General features: G+C 40.8%; 2 non-coding genes and 2 gene segments (V, D, J or C); 3 read left to right on the forward strand and 1 right to left on the reverse strand.

Moving 5' to 3' along the window:
- On the forward strand, positions 1-73 carry trnaf-gaa (transfer RNA phenylalanine (anticodon GAA)). The gene has a single exon. It is a non-coding gene; the product is annotated as a tRNA-Phe (tRNA).
- Positions 74-4,533: 4,460 nt separating this feature from the next.
- Positions 4,534-12,835, forward strand: LOC132884222 (T cell receptor alpha variable 12-3-like). The segment is given in 3 exon segments: positions 4,534-4,573; positions 4,690-4,979; positions 12,746-12,835. Coding segments are annotated over 3 exon segments (420 nt in total).
- Positions 11,403-11,484, reverse strand: trnas-gcu (transfer RNA serine (anticodon GCU)). The gene has a single exon. It is a non-coding gene; the product is annotated as a tRNA-Ser (tRNA).
- A 5,947-nt stretch (positions 12,836-18,782) lies between the features above and the next one.
- On the forward strand, positions 18,783-19,311 carry LOC132886988 (T cell receptor alpha variable 12-3-like; the record flags this gene model as incomplete). The annotated part of the segment is given in 2 exon segments: positions 18,783-18,848; positions 19,013-19,311. Coding segments are annotated over 2 exon segments (339 nt in total), but the record flags the coding sequence as incomplete, so codon positions are not given.
- Between the last annotated feature and the right edge of the window lie 1,866 nt (positions 19,312-21,177).

The following is a 21,177-nucleotide window of genomic DNA, read 5'->3' on the forward strand; positions in this document are numbered from 1 at the left end:
GCTGAAATAGCTCAGTAGGGAGAGCATTAGACTGAAGATCTAAAGGTCCCTGGTTCAATCCCAGGTTTCGGCACTGTGGGGTGTGTTCATCTAAGCCTTTGACACTTAAGAGGTGTGTTGTTCAAGTGTAGCTGATGAAAAAAAGCAGAATTTTGATCCATTGTAGCCCAAAGTCAGCAGGACACTTGCAGAATGAATGGGTTTGATTTGTACCAACAAAGAGAGGTAACTTCAAGCTGACAGGACAGTTTGGTGTCTGCTCCATACATTTTGCAAAAAATAAATTTGTGAGGCAGATTCACATAGAAGGATTTGATTGATGTCTGGTACGTGGAGCAGTTCCTACAATCTGGAAACAAAAGTCAGAAGTGCCATCCCAAAGAGCTCACCGCACAGGAAGGGTCAAGCTTGCGTTTAACCTGTTGCTTGAATTTATGAGTTGTCCATCGGCGTCGCCAGACCCATTTTACTGGGGCACATGCCCCAGTATATATCTGCTGTGATCCAGTAAAATTTCCTGATCACATTTCAGAAACAGTAATGTATTTGGCACTGCAGAATAACCGTACACTGTAAAAAAAAATTGCAGCCTCATTTAGTTATGTCCACTTACTACCTCTCTTTAACACAAAGAGCTCTGACAATTTTTGGATTTTGAACTCAACTTTATGTAACATGGGCAAGGGGTTGCTCGATTGGCAGTAGGTGCCTTTAATGGGTGTGGTGTAGCGTAGTGGACGTGGTTGAAATTAAGATCAGGTGCCCTGGCAATTGGCATGACACCTTAAGAGTAGCAGCGTTTCCCACTCGTGTTTTTGGGGCTTTGTCTGCCTGTCGTCGTGCTTCACCTCTGTCTGGTTTGTTTGCCTTGCCTGCCTGTCGTGGTGCCCCATCTCTGTTTGGTCGGTTTGCCTCCTTATGAGCTGGCCTCTTGCTCACTGGCCTCGTGTTTTGCATCTCTTTGGAGAGAAATCCACGTTAGTGATTTGCTGTAATCCTTCGTGCTGCCGTAATCCTGTGGCGTGTTGTGCTCTGCCTGTGTCCAGAGAACGTAAGTGCCGGTTTTCTTTCTTTTTAACGCGTCGAGCGTTTATATACATTACATTCATGCGGCATGAATTTATTGTAGCGTGAACATTGGTGATTGGCTGAGGACCGCAAAACCTAGTGCATCAGCTTTGCTGTGAAGGCGACCGACTAACCCCTGATTCTACGTTGTGGCTGACATTCATACAGGTAGTGTAGGTTTTAACATCTTACCCCGTTCAGACTGCCTCTGTGACCAAAGTATGTAAAATGACAGCCGTGTGAACCTGATTTTGGTATATTATAACCATGTTTCCTTGCAGGTGGAGCACTCTACGCCACCCCAGCCACTGTTTTTCCTGTGCCCCATTTTTAGTTTAAAGTGTGTGCATGTGTCCGTGTGTCCGTGTGAGAGGTCGGCTCACGGTGTGTATTTGGTAGTCGCTACCGGTGGGCTGGGTGTTTGCATGCTTGTGTGTATGGTGTGTGTATGTGTGTGCGGTGTGTAAGTTGTGGGTCATTTGGGTTAGTGTTGAAGGGTAACAATTTTTGGTTTTGGCCACTTTGTGTTTTCGTTGCTTCACTGGTTTGTTTAAATTTATTTTCCTTTTTCTTTGTGTGGCCATTGGCATGCAGTGTAACCACAGTCAGTGATTTGTGCATTTTTGTATTGTTTTCTTGTCTGCTGAACTGTTTGAAACATTAAGATCTGTCCATTCTGACTGTTGTTGCCCTCAAGGTGTGTAGCCCAAGGACTGAATGTGTGTGTGTGTTTTATTTATATTTTTATTGAAAAAATAAATTGTTTATTTTAATACTCCAGTCTCTCTCTCTCCTTTATTGTTCCCTTCATTGGGATCCCCTGCTTGTGGGTTTGGTTAACGTTAAGATTTAATAGTAAACTGTACTGGTTGGTACTCCCCCTGGGGGTTACATTTATGAGTTTTAGAAAGTCAAACTTATTGCTATCCATTGTGTTGACTATTTGAGAATTTCGCAGATTTGTCAGATTTGATTGAACTTGGGTTTGTAAGTCATCATTTGGAAAAAAGGAGAGGAAAAATAAGGCAGGAATGGGGGATGGGCGCTACAGAAAAAAAAAAAAACAACTGTTTGCAGTGTCTTTAAGGCAACATTGAAGAATGGGAATACATTGCAGATAAGTCATATTTCGAATTCTATCCAAAATATACACATTTTGCAGTAAACAAGAAGGGACTTCTTCCACCGGCGGAAGAAGACTATTTCCCTAACAATGGCCTGTTAAAATAAGCGGAGCAATACAACACTGTCTGTACTGAGTGCAACTGGAAAACCCATGGGCGTCGCCACCATTGAATGTGAAGGGGGCGTGTCCCCCTCACATTTCATAATTCTTCGTTTGGACCCCCCACATTTAACATTTAACATAAAATATGAGTTCACCCAGCGCCGTTTCTATTGCTTCGTGAAAGAATCCATTCCACTTGATCGATAAGAGAAAACACAGAGCACTGAAAATCCACTCCGGGGTTTCCGGGCGCTCCCTACAACAGCTCACCGCGCGCGAGTGAAGTGAATCTCAGCGCGAGCACAGAAATGTTGGTGCAGCTGCTCGAGAGTGGAGGAGGTGACGTCATCCCCATTGCAACCTCACAATGTCTAGCTTTTGCTAAAACCTTATTCTTCTGTTCTGTGCCCTCAAAATCAACCCTAGGCCACGTTAAATTAATATTCAACTAAACAATGAAATAAGCTTAGCCTAATGGGGTATTCTTGGTTGATGATGAATTGTTTGCAGTATTTGCTCCTCCCCAGACACAATGGACATAAGGAAATTCTTTACAAAGAAGCGGAAAGTCAGTCAAAATTTCCCCACAGGACAGGGTTTTTTTGTCCCAGTGGAAATGTTAGTGCAGTTAGCTGGCTAGTCAATGTTAGGAGATGTATCAGCTAGCTTAACGTTAGCTATCATTTCATTCAAACCCAGTAGGCCTGCCTTACTGTAATGCCAAGAATGAGATCAAGTCTGCTCTGATGATATTTATTGATTCCTTGTTTTGTCTGGTCTTTGCCAGTTTTCTGGAAAGAAAGATGGGAAATCAGTGTATGGGGAAGGAATAGTAGAAAGGAAAGCAATGGAGAGAGATGGATGTTATTCCAGGTGGATTGTGAAGGAAAGGGGGATAAAAGTTATGAAGTGGTAGAAATTGTGGTGGCACCAATGTAAGAAGGAGTTATATCTATAAATCTATTTGTTATACTAATCTGTAAATGCTACTGTAGTACCACCATTGCATGTAGGTTGACAAAACTGCACCTGTTCATTGTGTGAAGTTATTTTTTATGTGTCACCGTTGCTTGACACAGTGTGATTTTGTGTTATGAAGTTTGCATGATGCCATGTCATGCCTGTTCATTGTGTGAGATTATGAATATTCTTATTTTTAAACATACAGTTGAGTGTCACTGGCCCAGTGGCATGTTGTGTTACATCTAAAACTAAATAGAAAACACAAAATAAAAAGTAAAATGCACCCATAAAGTCATTGTTGGATAAATTGTGTCACATTCATCTCATTATCTTAGGCGTAGCGGTGGGTTTAAAAACAGGCTGATGAATATATGGACGAGTTGAATGAGGACTTATTGTTGAGTCTCTAAAATAGTCATTGAATTAAATGACTTTTGTAGGTAAAATTAGGTGTTTAACAACCTGTTAAAAATACACCAGAATGCAGGAAATGGCATCTAATTAATTAAAAATTTTCTGGCGGAGGACCCCCCGCCAGTGTGTCCCCCCCACATTAAAAATGCTTCTGATGCCCCTGGGAAAACCAGATTGTCGAGAGACTCGTGAGTTTTTCATGCAGCATCAGTGCCAGGTGAGTTTAATAATCTTTAATTCACTATTTTTCCATTAACCGTCAGTGCAGTAATGTAATAACAGTAACTATGTAGGTTGTGTTTTTTAATAGCAGGGAAAAGCTAAATTCGAGTCTTTGATTATAAGCTAATGGCTTGGTAGCATCTATCATAATATTACCAAGAGCAGCAGCTGGTTTGTTCCCCACCTCAGTGAAATAACAGGCTTCATTATTACAAAGTCAATAAATCAATTGCGTTATAATAATAGTAATAATAGCTTTTATACTAAATTATTTATCATGACTCATTCACAGCAATTTCTGATAAGACCAAAGTCCCTAATGCAGCAAAACCACTTTTAAAAGCAAATGCAACATGAAATTTAAAGATTTAATGATTTATTTATTCGATTATATTTTTACAGACCAGAATAACTGATTTTTCATAATTATATGAATTCTGCTGACAGTCGGAGTTGAAGACAGGTTCCCCATGTGAGGCTGAATGTAAAGCCAGGATGCTTCAGTAAGAATCAACAATCTGTCAGTAACAATGGTGACACTGTCATGTGGTGCTGTGGGCTGGAGCTTCATGAACCTTTATGATGTGAACATATCATAGTACAGAAAGAATACTTTCACTCAGCTGAGACCATTCATCATGTTCACTGTTATATTCATGTGTCTGTGGCTTTCACTCGGTGAGTTAACTTTGAATTTTTGTTCTTGCAGAAATATTAAGTGTTGAATTAGTGATTTATTCATCTGTGTGGTGGGAAGAAAAATGAGAATGTGCATGTTCTCTTCTCTATGACAGGTGACTCCATGGCAGCTTCAATCAAGCCACTTTTCACTCATACAATTATAGATGAAGGCAGTGATGTAACTCTGTCCTGCAGCTACAAATCGAGTGGTCCAGGAAACTACCTGCACTGGTACAGACAATATCCAAAATCTAAACCTGACTTCCTTCTTTATATATCACAAAGTGGATATAAAAGTGACTCAATCCCACCACGTCTCTCTGCTAAAGTTGATGAAAAGAATAACCAAGTGGATCTGCTCATCTCCTCTGCTGCTGTATCAGACTCTGCACTATACTACTGTGCTCTGCAGCCCACAGTGACAGGAAATCCAACTGCACTGTACAAAAACTTTCACACAGTTATGTTATACTGAAGGCTGATCACTTGTCAAAGTTACATAATTCCAGATGATATAATATCAATGATATAATGAGTTAAAATAAATAAATGGGGGGTTAGATCAGTCAATAAAATATATATTCAGTGTGTCTTGGCTCGGGGTGGCACAGCGGTGTAGTGGTTAGCGCTGTCGCCTCCCAGCAAGAAGGTCCGTGTTTGAGCCCCATAGCCGGCGAGGGCCTTTCTGTGTGGAGTTTGCATGTTCTCCCCGTGTCCGCGTGGGTTTCCTCCGGGTGCTCCGGTTTCCCCCACAGTCCAAAGACATGCAGGTTAGGTTAACTGGTGACTCTAAATTGACCGTAGGTGTGAATGTGAGTGTGAATGGTTGTCTGTGTCTATGTGTCAGCCCTGTGATGACCTGGCGACTTGTCCAGGGTGTACCCCGCCTTTCGCCCGTAGTCAGCTGGGATAGGCTCCAGCTTGCCTGTGACCCTGTAGAACAGGATAAAGCGGCTATAAATAATGAGATGAGATGAAGTGTCTTGGCTCGGTCTCCTGCTCCAGCTCTATCTTCACACTCAGGATCACACTTTTTGGTTGCTCAGTACAATGATTTCGGAGATTTTTGTTATTGTTGTCAATGGCTTCATAATACATTCAAAACACACACACACACACACAAATACTTTCAAGACTCATAATGGCCATTTTAGTCTTTTCTTGTCTGACCATAGTTTTAATTGATATCACTGTTTAAAGATCGTGATGGCCAAATGAGACTTCGAAGCGCATATCAAGAATAAGGGGGCAGATGAAGCTCCGCTTTGAGGCTTTGTATCGTTGAGCAGAAAACCACATGACCCATGATAAACAAGGCCTCGGTTGTGATTCACTAAAAGGTTCATTACTCAGACTCTCATTCAGCAGACTTCACTAGCGACCTACTGCTAAGAGAAATGTACAGCATGTTTAATTTCTACCTCACGTCAATGTTCTGCCACTTTATATTATTCTTTGCATGTACAGTAATTTGCACAATGTTCCATTTTAAAATAACTTATCAGATTTTTTTTGCTTGTTTGTTTTACTTGTTTGCCTGTATGTTATTTGGTGTTGACCCTCTGTCTCTCTCTTACACACACACACACACACACACACACACACACACACACACACACTTTGTGTCTTTCTATGGATTAATGATCAGTATAATTTTGTCTACACAATAAAAAGGTGTACATAAACATAAAGGGAGTAAGCTATGTGTTCAGTGCTTGTGTGATGGGACTGTGAGTGCTACTGCAGCAGTGCACGTAGTAACTTTTAGGGCAGTTGTTCTCAACCGGGGGGGCGCGCCCCCCTGGTGGGGCGCGGAGGTACTCCAGGGGGGTCGCGAGTAGGCTTCATGTATGGAGGAAAAAAAAATCTGGGGCTAACAGGCTATAGTAGCTAAGCAGATGCAACACATTTACCCATGTCAAAATGCAGGACATTGGACTATTACATACAAATCAATACTATTATAAAATCTATCATCAATCTATCATAAAATCTTGTGTGTGTGGCCGCATCAGTCGGGGGAACTGTGATATGTTCCCAAGCCTTGCAGACTTTATCAGTAATGCAGGCACTTCCCACGATTTCTCATCTGTCTTTCAAGCAGCGTCAGAGCACCTGTCGGTAATGAGAAAACAGTTTGCGGCATACTTCACAGAGGATTATCGCTCTTTTGCGTGGGTTCGAGATCCATTTGTGTGTACTGCTGACGAACTTCCAGTTGACATGCAGGAACAGCTTATTGAGCTGAAGAGTGACAGTAGACTTAAGGCAGTCTTCACCTCATGCCCTCTTTCGACATTCTGGGCAGCATTGATGCAGGAGTACCCGCAACTGTGTGACGTAGCCTTGAAACTGCTCATCCCATTCGCATCGACCTACTTGTGTGAGGCAGGATTTTCAAAAATGACTGCGCTCAAAACGAAATATCGCAATCGTGCGCAAATTGAGGATGACTTGAGACTGTGCTTGTCAAACATTTCGCCAAGAATCGAGGATCTTTGTAAGGCAAAGCAGGCTCAGGTCTCGCATTAACGCAAATGCAGATCACAAAGGCACAGTAAAAAGTAAAACCTAAATTCACGCCTGGTCCCAATTCCCAATGATATCAATAGCCAGCTAATGATAAGCCTAATAAAATACCTAATAAAAACACTAATAATAATAATAATAATAATAATAATAATAATAATAATAATAATGATGATGATGCCTATTAATAATAATAGCATAATAATAATAATAATAATAATAATAATAATAATAATATCAACAACCAACAACAGCAATAATAATAATAATATTAATAATAATAATAGGCCTAATAATAATAATAATGCCTGAAAGAACATAAGTCTTGTACTACTGCCAACAGCTTAGTAATGATAATAGGCCATAATAATAATAATAATAATAATAATTATAATAATTATAATTATAATAATGCCCGAAAGCAGATTAGAAATGTGGTGCTACTGCCAATTATAACAATAGCCTAATAATGATAATAGGCCTATGTATTTCTATGGAATGGATAATGCTACTACTGCTACTACTACTACTACTACTACTACTACTACTACTACTAATAATAATAATAATCTAGCCCAGGGCTATCTATCTATCTATCTATCTATCTATCTATCTATCTATCTATCTATCTATCTATCTATCTATCGGTCGATATAAGGTGCTGTAGGTTGGGTGGCGTCACTGCGGGTGAGTGTGTTTGGGGGGAATGGGGGCGGGGCGAGAAGAGGGGCCCCCAACTGCAATGAACCAGCTTTGGTGGGGCCCAGGTTGCAAAAGGTTGAGAACCCCTGTTTTAGGGGAACCTTTATTGATTTTTGTTGAGGAACAGATTTTTTTTTTCACTCAGTGCGTTTACATGCACATCCAAATCGAGCTACTGTCGGTAATCGAGCTAAGGGTCCCAGCAGGGGTGCCAGAGAAATCCAATCCTACATGCACACAAGTTAATCGAGCTATTGTGTGAGGTACATTGTGCACCCGAGCCACAGGTGGCGCTACATGCCCCATCGTGTTGGTACACTTCCGGTTGTCGTCATGAAGAAGAGCTATTCAAGAGTATAAACAAAGTTATCAGCAGTGTTGCCAGATACTGCTGACGTTTTCCAGCCCAAAACATGTTCAAATCCGCCAAAATGCACTTAAAACCGCCCAATCTGGCAACACTGGCAGTTCTGTGTTCACAAGTTCTGTGTTCAAGCTGTTAGGCTTGCTCTAACAGACTGTATGGCTACAAACTGTCCTGTGCAGACCACTGTTTTGTAAGACAACTTATTTTGCACAATTGTATATTTTTCAAAAGTCCATTTTTTGCTTACAAATTTTTTTTTTTTTGCTTACAAAAAATATTTTTCTAAAGTCCATTTTTTGCTTACAATTTAACTTATGTCTTAATAAACACACAAAAAGTTCAATTGTTTTGTTTTTATTGACATTCTTCAGATGTTGGACATCTATATATATATATATATATATATATATATATATATATACACACACACACACACACACACACACACAAAAATACAATGGCTTGTTTATGTACACAATTCACAGCTATGCAACAGCTGTACAGATGTATTTGGTGATACAGTAAGTGAGCTAAATTTTAACAGTGCAAACAATGCCACAAAAAGAAAAGATTCATGCCGTTGTCATGCCAACCGAGGCTGTTGTGTTTCCCGCTTGTGGTCTCGTCACTCGTCACTTCCGGAAGGGGCAGTGCTGAAGTAAGTAGCTCGAATACGTAGCTCAAGAGGGTTTACATGCACTAAGTAGCTCGGCAGAAATCGCATAATCTAGGTCGTGTAGCTCGATTACGAGAAATCAAGTTCAGTTCAATTTCAGCCGAATTAAGGTGTATACATGGCATTTTGAACTTCGATTTCAGTCGAGCAATGGCAGAAATTCGATTCTCTCTATGTGCATGTAAACGCACTGACTGTGTTTGGATTGAGGTGATTCCTTTTCTTAGAAATTCCCTCCCCAGCCTCACGTGGTTCCCTCACGTGGTTTTCTTCCGAACAAGCCACGCCTTGAGGCGTGGCTTCATCTGCCACGCCCCCATATACTCAGCACGTGCTTCGGAGCCTCAGCTTCAGACGGCCATCACTATCGACGAATAATTGCTGATTATTGTCTGTCTGTATTTTGTCACAGCATTAAATCATAATGTATTTTGTGTGTGTGAGCAGTTTAAGGACAGTTCCCCCATTTCCCCCTGATGAAGCGATCAGCCAGGATGTGTTTCTATCTGACACTTAAAGACATTGATTTGAATTAAAAAGTCTGCAAAGGGAATAAATCTGAATTAATAGTTCAGATCTTTGGACAGATAACGAGAAAAAGTGTCATGAATTCAGTTACAGGTGTTTACATTTTTCCTAAACCTTTGTTTGTTAAAATTGCATTTTATATACTCTATGTCAGTGGTTCTCAACCGGGGGGGCGCGCCCCCCTGGTGGGGCGCGGAGGTACTCCAGGGGGGTCGCGAGTAGGCTTCATGTATGGAGGAAAAAAAAATCTGGGGCTAACAGGCTATAGTAGCTAAGCAGATGCAACACATTTACCCATGTCAAAATGCAGGACATTGGACTATTACATACAAATCAATACTATTATAAAATCTATCATCAATCTATCATAAAATCTTGTGTGTGTGGCCGCATCAGTCGGGGGAACTGTGATATGTTCCCAAGCCTTGCAGACTTTATCAGTAATGCAGGCACTTCCCACGATTTCTCATCTGTCTTTCAAGCAGCGTCAGAGCACCTGTCGGTAATGAGAAAACAGTTTGCGGCATACTTCACAGAGGATTATCGCTCTTTTGCGTGGGTTCGAGATCCATTTGTGTGTACTGCTGACGAACTTCCAGTTGACATGCAGGAACAGCTTATTGAGCTGAAGAGTGACAGTAGACTTAAGGCAGTCTTCACCTCATGCCCTCTTTCGACATTCTGGGCAGCATTGATGCAGGAGTACCCGCAACTGTGTGACGTAGCCTTGAAACTGCTCATCCCATTCGCATCGACCTACTTGTGTGAGGCAGGATTTTCAAAAATGACTGCGCTCAAAACGAAATATCGCAATCGTGCGCAAATTGAGGATGACTTGAGACTGTGCTTGTCAAACATTTCGCCAAGAATCGAGGATCTTTGTAAGGCAAAGCAGGCTCAGGTCTCGCATTAACGCAAATGCAGATCACAAAGGCACAGTAAAAAGTAAAACCTAAATTCACGCCTGGTCCCAATTCCCAATGATATCAATAGCCAGCTAATGATAAGCCTAATAAAATACCTAATAAAAACACTAATAATAATAATAATAATAATGATGATGATGCCTATTAATAATAATAGCATAATAATAATAATAATAATAATAATAATAATAATAATAGTAATAATAATAATATCAACAACCAACAACAGCAATAATAATAATAATATTAATAATAATAATAGGCCTAATAATAATAATAATGCCTGAAAGAACATAAGTCTTGTACTACTGCCAACAGCTTAGTAATGATAATAGGCCATAATAATAATAATAATAATTATAATAATTATAATTATAATAATGCCCGAAAGCAGATTAGAAATGTGGTGCTACTGCCAATTATAACAATAGCCTAATAATGATAATAGGCCTATGTATTTCTATGGAATGGATAATGCTACTACTGCTACTACTACTACTACTACTACTACTAATAATAATAATAATAATAATAATAATAATAATCTAGCCCAGGGCTATCTATCTATCTATCTATCTATCTATCGGTCGATATAAGGTGCTGTAGGTTGGGTGGCGTCACTGCGGGTGAGTGTGTTTGGGGGGGGGATGGGGGCGGGGCGAGAAGAGGGGCCCCCAACTGCAATGAACCAGCTTTGGTGGGGCCCAGGTTGCAAAAGGTTGAGAACCCCTGCTCTATGTTAATATTTATTTACTTAAACCTTTATTCATTACATGCACATTTCAAGCACAGTGAAATTCATCCTCTGCATTTAACCCATCTGAAGCAGTGAACACACGCGCGCACACACCCAGTGAGCAGTCAGGGGTTCAGTACCTTGCTCAAGGGCACCTCAGCCCAAGGCCGCCCCACGTCAACCTAACTGCATGTCTTTGGATTGTGGGGGAAACCGAAGCACCCAGAGGAAACCCATGCAGACACAGGGAAAACATGCAAACTCCACACAGAAAGGCCCTCGCCAGCCGCTGGGTTCGACCCGGAACCTTCTTGCTGTGAGACAACCATGACACCACCGTGCCGCCCAAAACAACAGCCATGCGACGAGGGTGGGATTCGAACCCACGCATGCAGAGCACAATGGATTAGCAGTCCATCGCCTTAACCTCTCGGCCACCTCACCCACGTTTATGTGTGTGTTTATTTATTTATTTTGTATGATGCAATGATCATTGGTGTGTTAGTAACTCTGTCAAAGTCAAAACTCAGACTCATTTAAATATTTGTTGGAACATTATTGCTGTATATTTATTTAATAAGCCTGTTATAAAAATGTGAAAACTACATATTCACAAATAAATCCATCAGAAGGGGTGTTCACACGGCACATATTTGCATCGATGCTGCACCGATGTATTTTGTTGTGATATATCTTACACCGGTGTAAATTTTGTGGAGCATTCACACGTCACAAACCTGCTTACTAGAGAGAAGCGTGTTAGCACCGGTGCAGCCCCACTTGCATTCACACGGCAGTTTTTGCGACCGTGCTATACGATAGTAATAATGCGGAAATTAAATATGTGCATGCGTGAAAATGTACTTCCTTTTCCCGGTTGTCATGGCATCACCAAGCGCCGGGAAAACAACGTGGATGAAGACACACACAGTTCTGTTGTTGTTGATATTCGCCATTTTGGAAGCGCAAAATACCAGGATGCAAATTATGCAATGCCCGTATGTAATCAACTCTCCTCATGCGTAGCGAGTCTACCCCTTTAGCGTTCAGACATCCCATTTTATATCGGTGCTGCCCCGCAAACTAGCATTTACTCCAGAGTAAATTTCTTAAACCACCTCCCAAGCAGGGTTAGATTTGCACCGGTTTAAGCAGCTTTCAGGGGCTACACCGGTATAACTTTGTACCATGTGAATGCTCTATAAAATGCTCATCTGAAGTCTGACTGAAAATGAAAGTATAATCATTTGAAACCAATCGCAGTAAATTTTGTGCTGCTTTTCCTGATCAGAGGCTAATTATAGGATTGGATCAAAACACAGTGAATGAATTATTACATAATGCTGGTTTGGGCCATAAACCTGTGTTTTGTACAAATATTTTATTTCACTCCTTTTCAAGAAAAGTCCAACTTTATTTACGGATAATAATCCACGAACCACAATAAAATGCATTTGAAACCAATCGCAGTAAATTCTGTGCTGCTTTTCCTGATGGTAGAATAATTATTGGACTCGGACTGATGGGTTCCGAACCAAACAAAACCGCTTCCTCATAAAGCAACGCGGTGGAACAGAAAGACTTGACCGGCCAACCAGGCGGCACTTTCCTCATGAATATTCATGAAGTCCCCACCCACCTCGCGGAAATTGAAAGGTGTTTGTGTTTAAATGTTTGGAAATCCCCACAAAACGCTTATTTGTAGAAGCGGCAAGATCAGGATCCCAGCAGCGACTCTGACACAGCGGTTATTCCTGCAGCACCACTGGGTTTATTCCCGCACCAGCAGCAATGAACTCTCAGTTTTCCTTTTCACTGCAACAACAAGTGCTTTAGACACCTCATTATTACAAAAAGGGTCAAAAATAGCAGTGAACAGGCGGAAACGCTCTCAGGAATATAGTTAACAGCGTTCAGAGGGTTTTTGCTCAAAGCGACCTGTTCCTTATTGCCATTCGGCTAATGGTGTAAGGAATATAATAGTCTCTCTAACTTGTGTGTGATATGCTGCTTTTCCACTACAAACGCGGCTGAGCCGTGCCGTGCTGAGTCGAGCTGAGTGGGGCTGTTGGAGTTGCATTTTGACTACAACCGCACTGAACCATGCTGGCTGGAAGTGGGTGGACACACTGGGTGGAGTTAGCGAAAGTGGGTGGATGTCACATGATGTCATTAAGCAGCGCAAACAGTGACATCAGTGATCTTTTAAGCGGTAGTCTCACGACCCGAATAGTAAACAATAAACATGGAGGACATGGAGTCGTTAGTGATGCTGGTCTTGGTGCTGTGGCTTGTTGTCACCGACAACGCCAGCAGATACTGGCAAGAGCGTATAGATGGGGCGAGGCGCATAAGGCTTCAGAAATTCTCATAATTCGTAATTCTTCTCCTTCCGGGTTTGCGGTGTTTACAGATCCCAGCGTGCTCGCGGGGCGTGTGTGGGCATGTGAGGACACTCCTCCTCACCAATCAGTGCACAGGGGAGTGTCTGCTCACGCCCCCAGCCTCACTCGGCACGGTTTGGCTCGCTTCAGCCCCACTCCAAAACCGTGCGAGTTTTAGGGGCTAAGCAGGGCTGAAGCGAGCCGAGTCGTGCTGTTTTTTGGTAGTCGAAACGCGAGCCGTGTCGGGCTGAAGTGAGCTGAAGCGAGCTGAAGTGAGCTGAAAAAGGGTAGTGGAAAAGGGCCATTAGTTTGTGAGAAAAGTCTGATAGTTTACTGCAAGTCAAATAGTTACTCGGAGGAGGAATATTAAATAAACCAGATATAATAAATCATCTGCTTACAGAACATTTCTGATAAGATGTTTAGCATTAGAAATTCCTTCATCTGAAGCAGTAAAAACATTGTTTGTTTGTTCGTTGCTTCAGATGAAGGAATAAAGGCTTCTAATCTGATTTGATTAAAAATCTAATCAGAAATTTTCTGTAGCCAGATGATTTTTCCTGGCAACAAAATCCACCAATCAATAGACTTCACTTTTCTGAGGTTTAGGGCTGCACAGTGGTGTAGTGGCTCGCACTGTCTCCTCACAGCAAGAAGGTCGTGGGTTCAAGCCCAGCGGCTGACGGGCCTTTCTGTGTGGAGTTTGCATGTTCTCCTTGTGTCTGTGTGGGTTTTCTCTGGTTTCCCCCACAGTTCAAAGACGTGGTTAGGTATATTGGAGCCATGGGCTGAGGGGCCCCTGAGCACAGCCCCGAACCCCCAACTGCTCCCTGGGCGCTGTAGCATAGCTGCCACTGCTGTGGGTATGTGTGTGTGTGTGTGTGTGTGTGCTCATTGCTCACTTGTGTGTGTTCAGTGCTTCAGATGGGTTAAATGCAGAGGAGAAATTTCACTGTGTGCTTCAGTCTGTGCTTGAGTGTACGGGTAACAAATAAAGGCTTCTTCTTAAATCTTACTCTCCTAGATAACGCATGTGCAGTACTGACACCGATACTAGTAAATAATCCTGTTATCATAGCAGTGTGATTCTTGCCATCTAAAAAGATCTCTTTTCTCTGTGAATCAAAGCAAACAAAAGCATGTCACTTAAAATGATCAGTGATCGGGTTTATTTTACACCCAAATGCTTGACACTCAGCATCTTTAGGGTTGTTTACAACAATTTAGAAGCAGTGTGTCCACGAGCTCCACTAGCCTCGGTAAATCATGTTTGGAGCACTGAGCTCTACATAAAAATCTGGAGAGCTCATAGGCTCGTCAGAGTGAAGCCATTTGGCTGCCATATTACCACTCACATCGGAGTGGAACGGTCATATCTCTGCCTAGGAAGCTACACAAAACTGGACAAAGTATTGATGTAATTGGTGAGAAAAAAATTCCAAGAAAAATGCCTGCATGTGCAGCAGTGAACTGTACAAACTGTCAAGTCAAAGGTTGTGGATGGACATTTCACATGTGAGTATTGATAGTGTGTGATCATTTTTACACGTGTGTGCGCAGTGCCATTTGCGTGGACCCACCTACAGCATTTTATGATGGTTTGCATGAGCAAAAGTAAAAAAAAAAACAGAAAATCTTTCTCCACGTCTTGTCTGTTTTTGTTGAAAATCTGACAGTGATATCTGGGATGAACACTGTGACCGTGTCAGATTTTCCATGGAAATGTCCCAAACTAGATCAAAACCAAGGTCTAGACATATTTGATATTGAATGTGAAAACTCAGGCTCAACAGGTCAAACTCAAAAAGAAGAATTAACTGAGTAAATTAGCCTCATTAGACTAAATGAAAGAAGGACCATAGCTTTAGGCAGAAATGGCAGTGAGGGATGCAAATAAAAAGAGATGCTATTGTTCTAGTTGGGTCAGTAGTTATTTTCATTTACCTAAGGCGAAGCACAAATGACAACGGTGATCATCTACACACGTCACGCCCAATTGCACAAACTGAAAAAAATGGGCATGATTTTCCATTTTAACATGATTTTAGTTTAAATTGAGTGCAATTTAAAATATCGGCATCCGATATATTATTTCCTGTACAAAGAAAAACTGAAATAATTTTTGTAAAAATAATTGTAGTAGTAAAAGACCCATTCAGAAAAAAAATGATCAGAGACTGAACTGGAAAAGGAAAAAAAAAAAAAAACCAATAACAGTGATGGGAGCACTAAAGATATGTAAGGAATGTGGGTAAAGATGAGAAAATAAGAAGAGGTAATGAAAGGAAAAAAATGTCAGGAGATACTTTTCTGGGGGCAAATTTGATCAGACATGAAACTTGAACACAGAAGCCAAATACATGCAGTGTAAGTGGTAAGATGGCAGCCAGATGGCTTCACTCGTCTCAACAGCAGGGAATCGGCTATGCATGTTCCAGATTTTTATGTTGAGCTTAGAATCTGTGACGTCACAATTTGTCCTCAGAGTGCGAATTTTGGTGAGAGAAAGATGGAGGTGCACAGAAACGTTCTTCTTTTAAAATAAAATCTGTACACAGTATACAGGTACAAATATGAACGAGTGAGCACTCAAACGACTTGTATGGAGAGATAACATCAGGATAAAGGAGCTTACTTTTCGGGTTTTGTTTGGCTTTAATTCAAGGCATTTAAAAAAATATATATTGTTTTAACCACTGAGGAATTTCTTTCTTTTACAAGCATGTGAGCATGGGCAGGAGAGGCAAAGTGCAGCGAGGTACCCTTTGTTTCTTTCTTTTTCAGGCAAGTGAACACAGGTGGGAGAGGCAAAGTGCAGCGAGGTACACTTTGTTTCTTTTACAGGCAAGCAAACACAGGCGGGAGAGGCAAAGTGCAGTGAGGTTCTCTTTCTTTCTTTCTTTTACAAACAAGCAAACACTGGCGGGACAGGCAAAGTGCAGTGAGGTATTCTTTCTTTCTTTTACAGGCAAGTGAATGCAGGTGGGAGAGGCAAAGTGCAGAGAGGTATTCTTAGTATACAACTGGACAGTTCTGAGCAACTCCACAACTATACGGCAGGCCAGAACTAAGATCTTACAAAAAACTTTATTTTGCACTTTTCAGCGGCTTACTTCGCTCGCTCACACACACACGCACACAAGTGTCCAGTTTGGGGAGAGCTCCCTTTCTCTGCTCTCTCTCTCTCTCTCTCTCCTTTTACTGGGGGAGACACAAACACAGGTTAATTCATGTCAGGTGCAGTGATTCTGCCACTTACCTTCCCTGACTCTGCCCTCCATTCACAGACTGACCCCCACGCCCCCGCTGCCACAGTCTTATTTTTGACCTCAGGAGGATCCACAGTGGTTCATGTTTGTCTGCTCATGTGATCATGGGATTCTACGAGTCTTGGGTTGCACATCACTGAGGATCTCATCTGGGCCAAAATACTGTAAATCCCTGCAATGTCTTAATTTCCAGGAGGGACTGTCCCCTTAGTACATTCACTCCATTCATGGGATCAACAGAGCGCATCCTGTGCAGTTGTGTACCACACCATGAACAATTGGATAGAAAGCTTTACAGAAAGGTCTACAGGGTGTGTGGTTGAGACCAATTCTGAACTTGAGTGATGTAGCTGAGGATCTGTACGAGTTCAGGGTTTTTTTTTGTCAAGTTCAGCTATTTGCTGTAATGATTTGTGAATTTAAAAAAAATGATTTCATTTTCGCAGCAACACATTTTTCAGGGTAAACTGGGACATTGTTCATTTCAAGAAAACAAAATAAAACCAAACAAAAAAAAATCCTTGATGTGTAAAAGTCTTTTCTCTTTCTCCACAAGATGGCATCGTCAGTTATCTTATTGTGGCCCAAACACAAGGACCCTGCTCACGTCCCTGAGAGATTTCGACTTCTTTGATTATGAATACTGCTTTTCACAATAATATACACTCTCTTCAATCATACAGAGTACTTTTATATGTAATACATTGAAAAAATACACAGAGATTGTACAGATAAAGAAAAGAGCCCTTTATTTGTCATATATACATTCAAGCACAGTGAAATTCTTCTCTGCATTTAACCCATAGCAGTGGGCAGCTGCGCTACAGCGCCCAGGGATTAACTGAGGGTTCGGTGCCTTGCTCAAGGGCACTTCAGCCATGGATGTAGAGGGAAGGGAAAGTGCTGTTCGTTCACGCTTCCCACCTACAATTTTTCCTGCTTGTCCAGGGAATCAAATTGGTGACCTTCTCTAACCTTTAGGCCGTGGCTGCCCCAGAGATGTGAGATCTTATTGCAGTTGTGTTCTAGTCTTGATTCTGATTATTTGATCGAGCTGAATAGTATAATTCTCAACTCATCATCAACAAAATGACTTGTTTCTCTGAATTAATGAAGAAAATTGAAATTGCAGTCGGGCTATAAATACAGTTTGTTAATAATGTGTGATGTGTAATATATTTGTCTCCAGTATGGACAAGCACATTACAGCTGCAGTGAATAAAATGGGCTCTGGACAGGTTCACTTGTAATGGTGGCGCTGGTGGTGTTTGTGACTGGATAATGTAAATGTTCTATTTTGCTTCCACAGTTTCATGTTAAAATGATAACTAGCAACCAAGAGATTTTTTTTTAGTTTCCAGGTTTATAAAGCAGAATAATCATATTTAAAATATATGAGGCAAATGAATGAATGAATTAATATTTATTAATTCATTAATTGAAAGAAAGAAAGAAAGAAAGAAAGAAAGAAAGAAAGAAAGAAAGAAAGAAAGAAAGAAAGAAAGGTAGGCCAGGCAGCACACTAGGCTACAGGGAGGAAATAAGAAACACAAAGGAAATAAAACATCCAGTCAGTCTCTCTCGCTCTCCTTAAGACCTCATGGCTTGCTGGAATCTTTCATAGTATGACCAAGAGCAGCAGCTGGTTTGTTCCTCACCTCAGTGAAATAACAGGTTTTGTTATTACAAATTCCATAAATCAATCACATTATAATAACAATAGTAATAACTTGTTATACTTTTTTTTTTTATCATGACATTTATTTACAGCAATTTCTGATAAGGCCAAAGCCCCGAATGCAGTAAAACTACTTATAAAACATATATAACAGGAAATTTAAACATTTATTTATTTATTTATTTGATTATATTTTTACAGAATAGAGTGATTGATTTTTCATAATTCCATGAATTCTGCTGACAGTAGGAGTTGAAGACAGGTTCCCCATGTGAGGCTGAATGTAAAGCCAGGATGCTTCAGTAAGAATCAACAATCTGTCAGTAACAATGGTGACACTGTCATGTGGTGCTGTGGGCTGGAGCTTCATGAACCTTTATGATGTGAACATATCATAGTACAGAAAGAATACTTTCACTCAGCTGAGGCCATTCATCATGTTCACTGTTATATTCATGTGTCTGTGGCTTTCACTCGGTGAGTTAACTTTGACCTTTTGTTATTGCAGAACTATTCAGTGTTGAATTAGTGATTTATTCATCTGTGTGGTGGGAAGAAAAATCAGAATGTGGGTCTGACTTATGTAGTTCTGGCTTAATTGTTTAATGTATAAAAACATTATGTTCTCTTCTCTATGACAGGTGACTCCATGGCAGATTCAATCGAGCCACATTTCACTCATACAGTTATAGATGAAGGCAGTGATGTTACTCTGTCCTGCAGCTACAAAAAATTCAGTGGCACAGTGACCAACCTGCACTGGTACAGACAATATCCAAACTCTAAACCTGATTTCCTTCTGTATATCTTACCAAGTGGACTCCAAAGTGACTCTAACTTACCACGTCTCTCTGCTAAAGTCGATGAAAAGAAGAAACAAGTGGATCTGCTCATCTCCTCTGCTGCTGTATCAGACTCTGCACTATACTACTGTGCTCTGCAGCCCACAGTGACAGGAAATCCAACTGCACTGTACAAAAGCTTTCACACAGTTTTGTTCCACTGAAGGCTGATCAACTTCCAAAGTTATATAATTCCAGTTGATATAATATCAATGATATAATGAGTTAAAATAAAGAAATGGTGGGTTCAATAGATCAATAAAATATATATTCAGTATCTCTTGGCTCGGTCTCCTGCTACACTGTAAATAAATAAGACATGTCTAGGGTATTTACATGAAACACCAGGGTATTTAAATAATACTTCAGTGTCTTCTAGGAAGACAAGGAGGATGTAAGAAAGCAAACATGGCTATTATAAAGACACCGGCGTCTATCAATCGACACAAGACGCATCTTCAATTGGCCTATAAGCTTGTAAGAATGATCTCCCAAGCCAAATATAGATCTTTAACAATTTATTTGGGCATGAGCTCTGTTAAATGTTTTAATGTTAGGAAAAATGTAATAGCTACATATCTGTACTAAAAAAGAAGATAAACCCAACCTTACAAGCCGCATATAGGCCTACTGAAACAAACTACTTACTTTAGATGGGCCTGTTAAACATGTCCCTGGCATCTTATTTGTTTGTATTATTCATTCTTCTTTTTAAATTTGGTTTTCTTCATCACTTCACAGTAATCACTTATTAAAACTCATGCAGCAAACCTAAGCCTGAATTCAAGACACCGGCATCTTTGTGAACCGTGCTGAGAAACACTGTGAGAAACACTGGGGTATTTACCATTGCACGCGAGTCAGCAGCAGTAATAACCATGTGATGCTGTTCAACCAATCACGGAGCAGCGCGGATATTTTGACCTGCAATTCACATCCAGCAGCTGCTACCAGACTCACAGTCATTGCTCGCTCATCATATATTTTTGGTTCATTGTTACCAGTAGATCAAGCTTGTATAATGGTTAATATCAATAATTTACTGATTTGTTAGTGTTACAGTGAGAGTATCATTCTGTTGATTGCCTTACATTACGTGTGAAGCTGCCGCATTTAGCTAAAGAAAATCTGTATTGGTATCACCAGACTCAAAGCATGCTAACCTCTTTAGCACTTTTGGCTAAGATCAAGTGTAGTATAATTGTAGTAGTAAAAGACCCATTCAGAAAAAAAATGATCAGAGACTGAACTGGAAAAGGAAAAAAAAAAAAAAACCAATAACAGTGATGGGAGCACTAAAGATATGTAAGGAATGTGGGTAAAGATGAGAAAATAAGAAGAGGTAATGAAAGGAAAAAAATGTCAGGAGATACTTTTCTGGGGGCAAATTTGATCAGACATGAAACTTGAACACAGAAGCCAAATACATGCAGTGTAAGTGGTAAGATGGCAGCCAGATGGCTTCACTCGTCTCAACAGCAGGGAATCGGCTATGCATGTTCCAGATTTTTATGTTGAGCTTAGAATCTGTGACGTCACAATTTGTCCTCAGAGTGCGAATTTTGGTGAGAGAAAGATGGAGGTGCACAGAAACGTTCTTCTTTTAAAATAAAATCTGTACACAGTATACAGGTACAAATATGAACGAGTGAGCACTCAAACGACTTGTATGGAGAGATAACATCAGGATAAAGGAGCTTACTTTTCGGGTTTTGTTTGGCTTTAATTCAAGGCATTTAAAAAAATATATATTGTTTTAACCACTGAGGAATTTCTTTCTTTTACAAGCATGTGAGCATGGGCAGGAGAGGCAAAGTGCAGCGAGGTACCCTTTGTTTCTTTCTTTTTCAGGCAAGTGAACACAGGTGGGAGAGGCAAAGTGCAGCGAGGTACACTTTGTTTCTTTTACAGGCAAGCAAACACAGGCGGGAGAGGCAAAGTGCAGTGAGGTTCTCTTTCTTTCT

This window comes from Neoarius graeffei, chromosome 1, assembly GCF_027579695.1.
Source record: "Neoarius graeffei isolate fNeoGra1 chromosome 1, fNeoGra1.pri, whole genome shotgun sequence".
In the NCBI taxonomy this organism is placed as follows: Eukaryota; Metazoa; Chordata; class Actinopteri; order Siluriformes; family Ariidae; genus Neoarius; species Neoarius graeffei.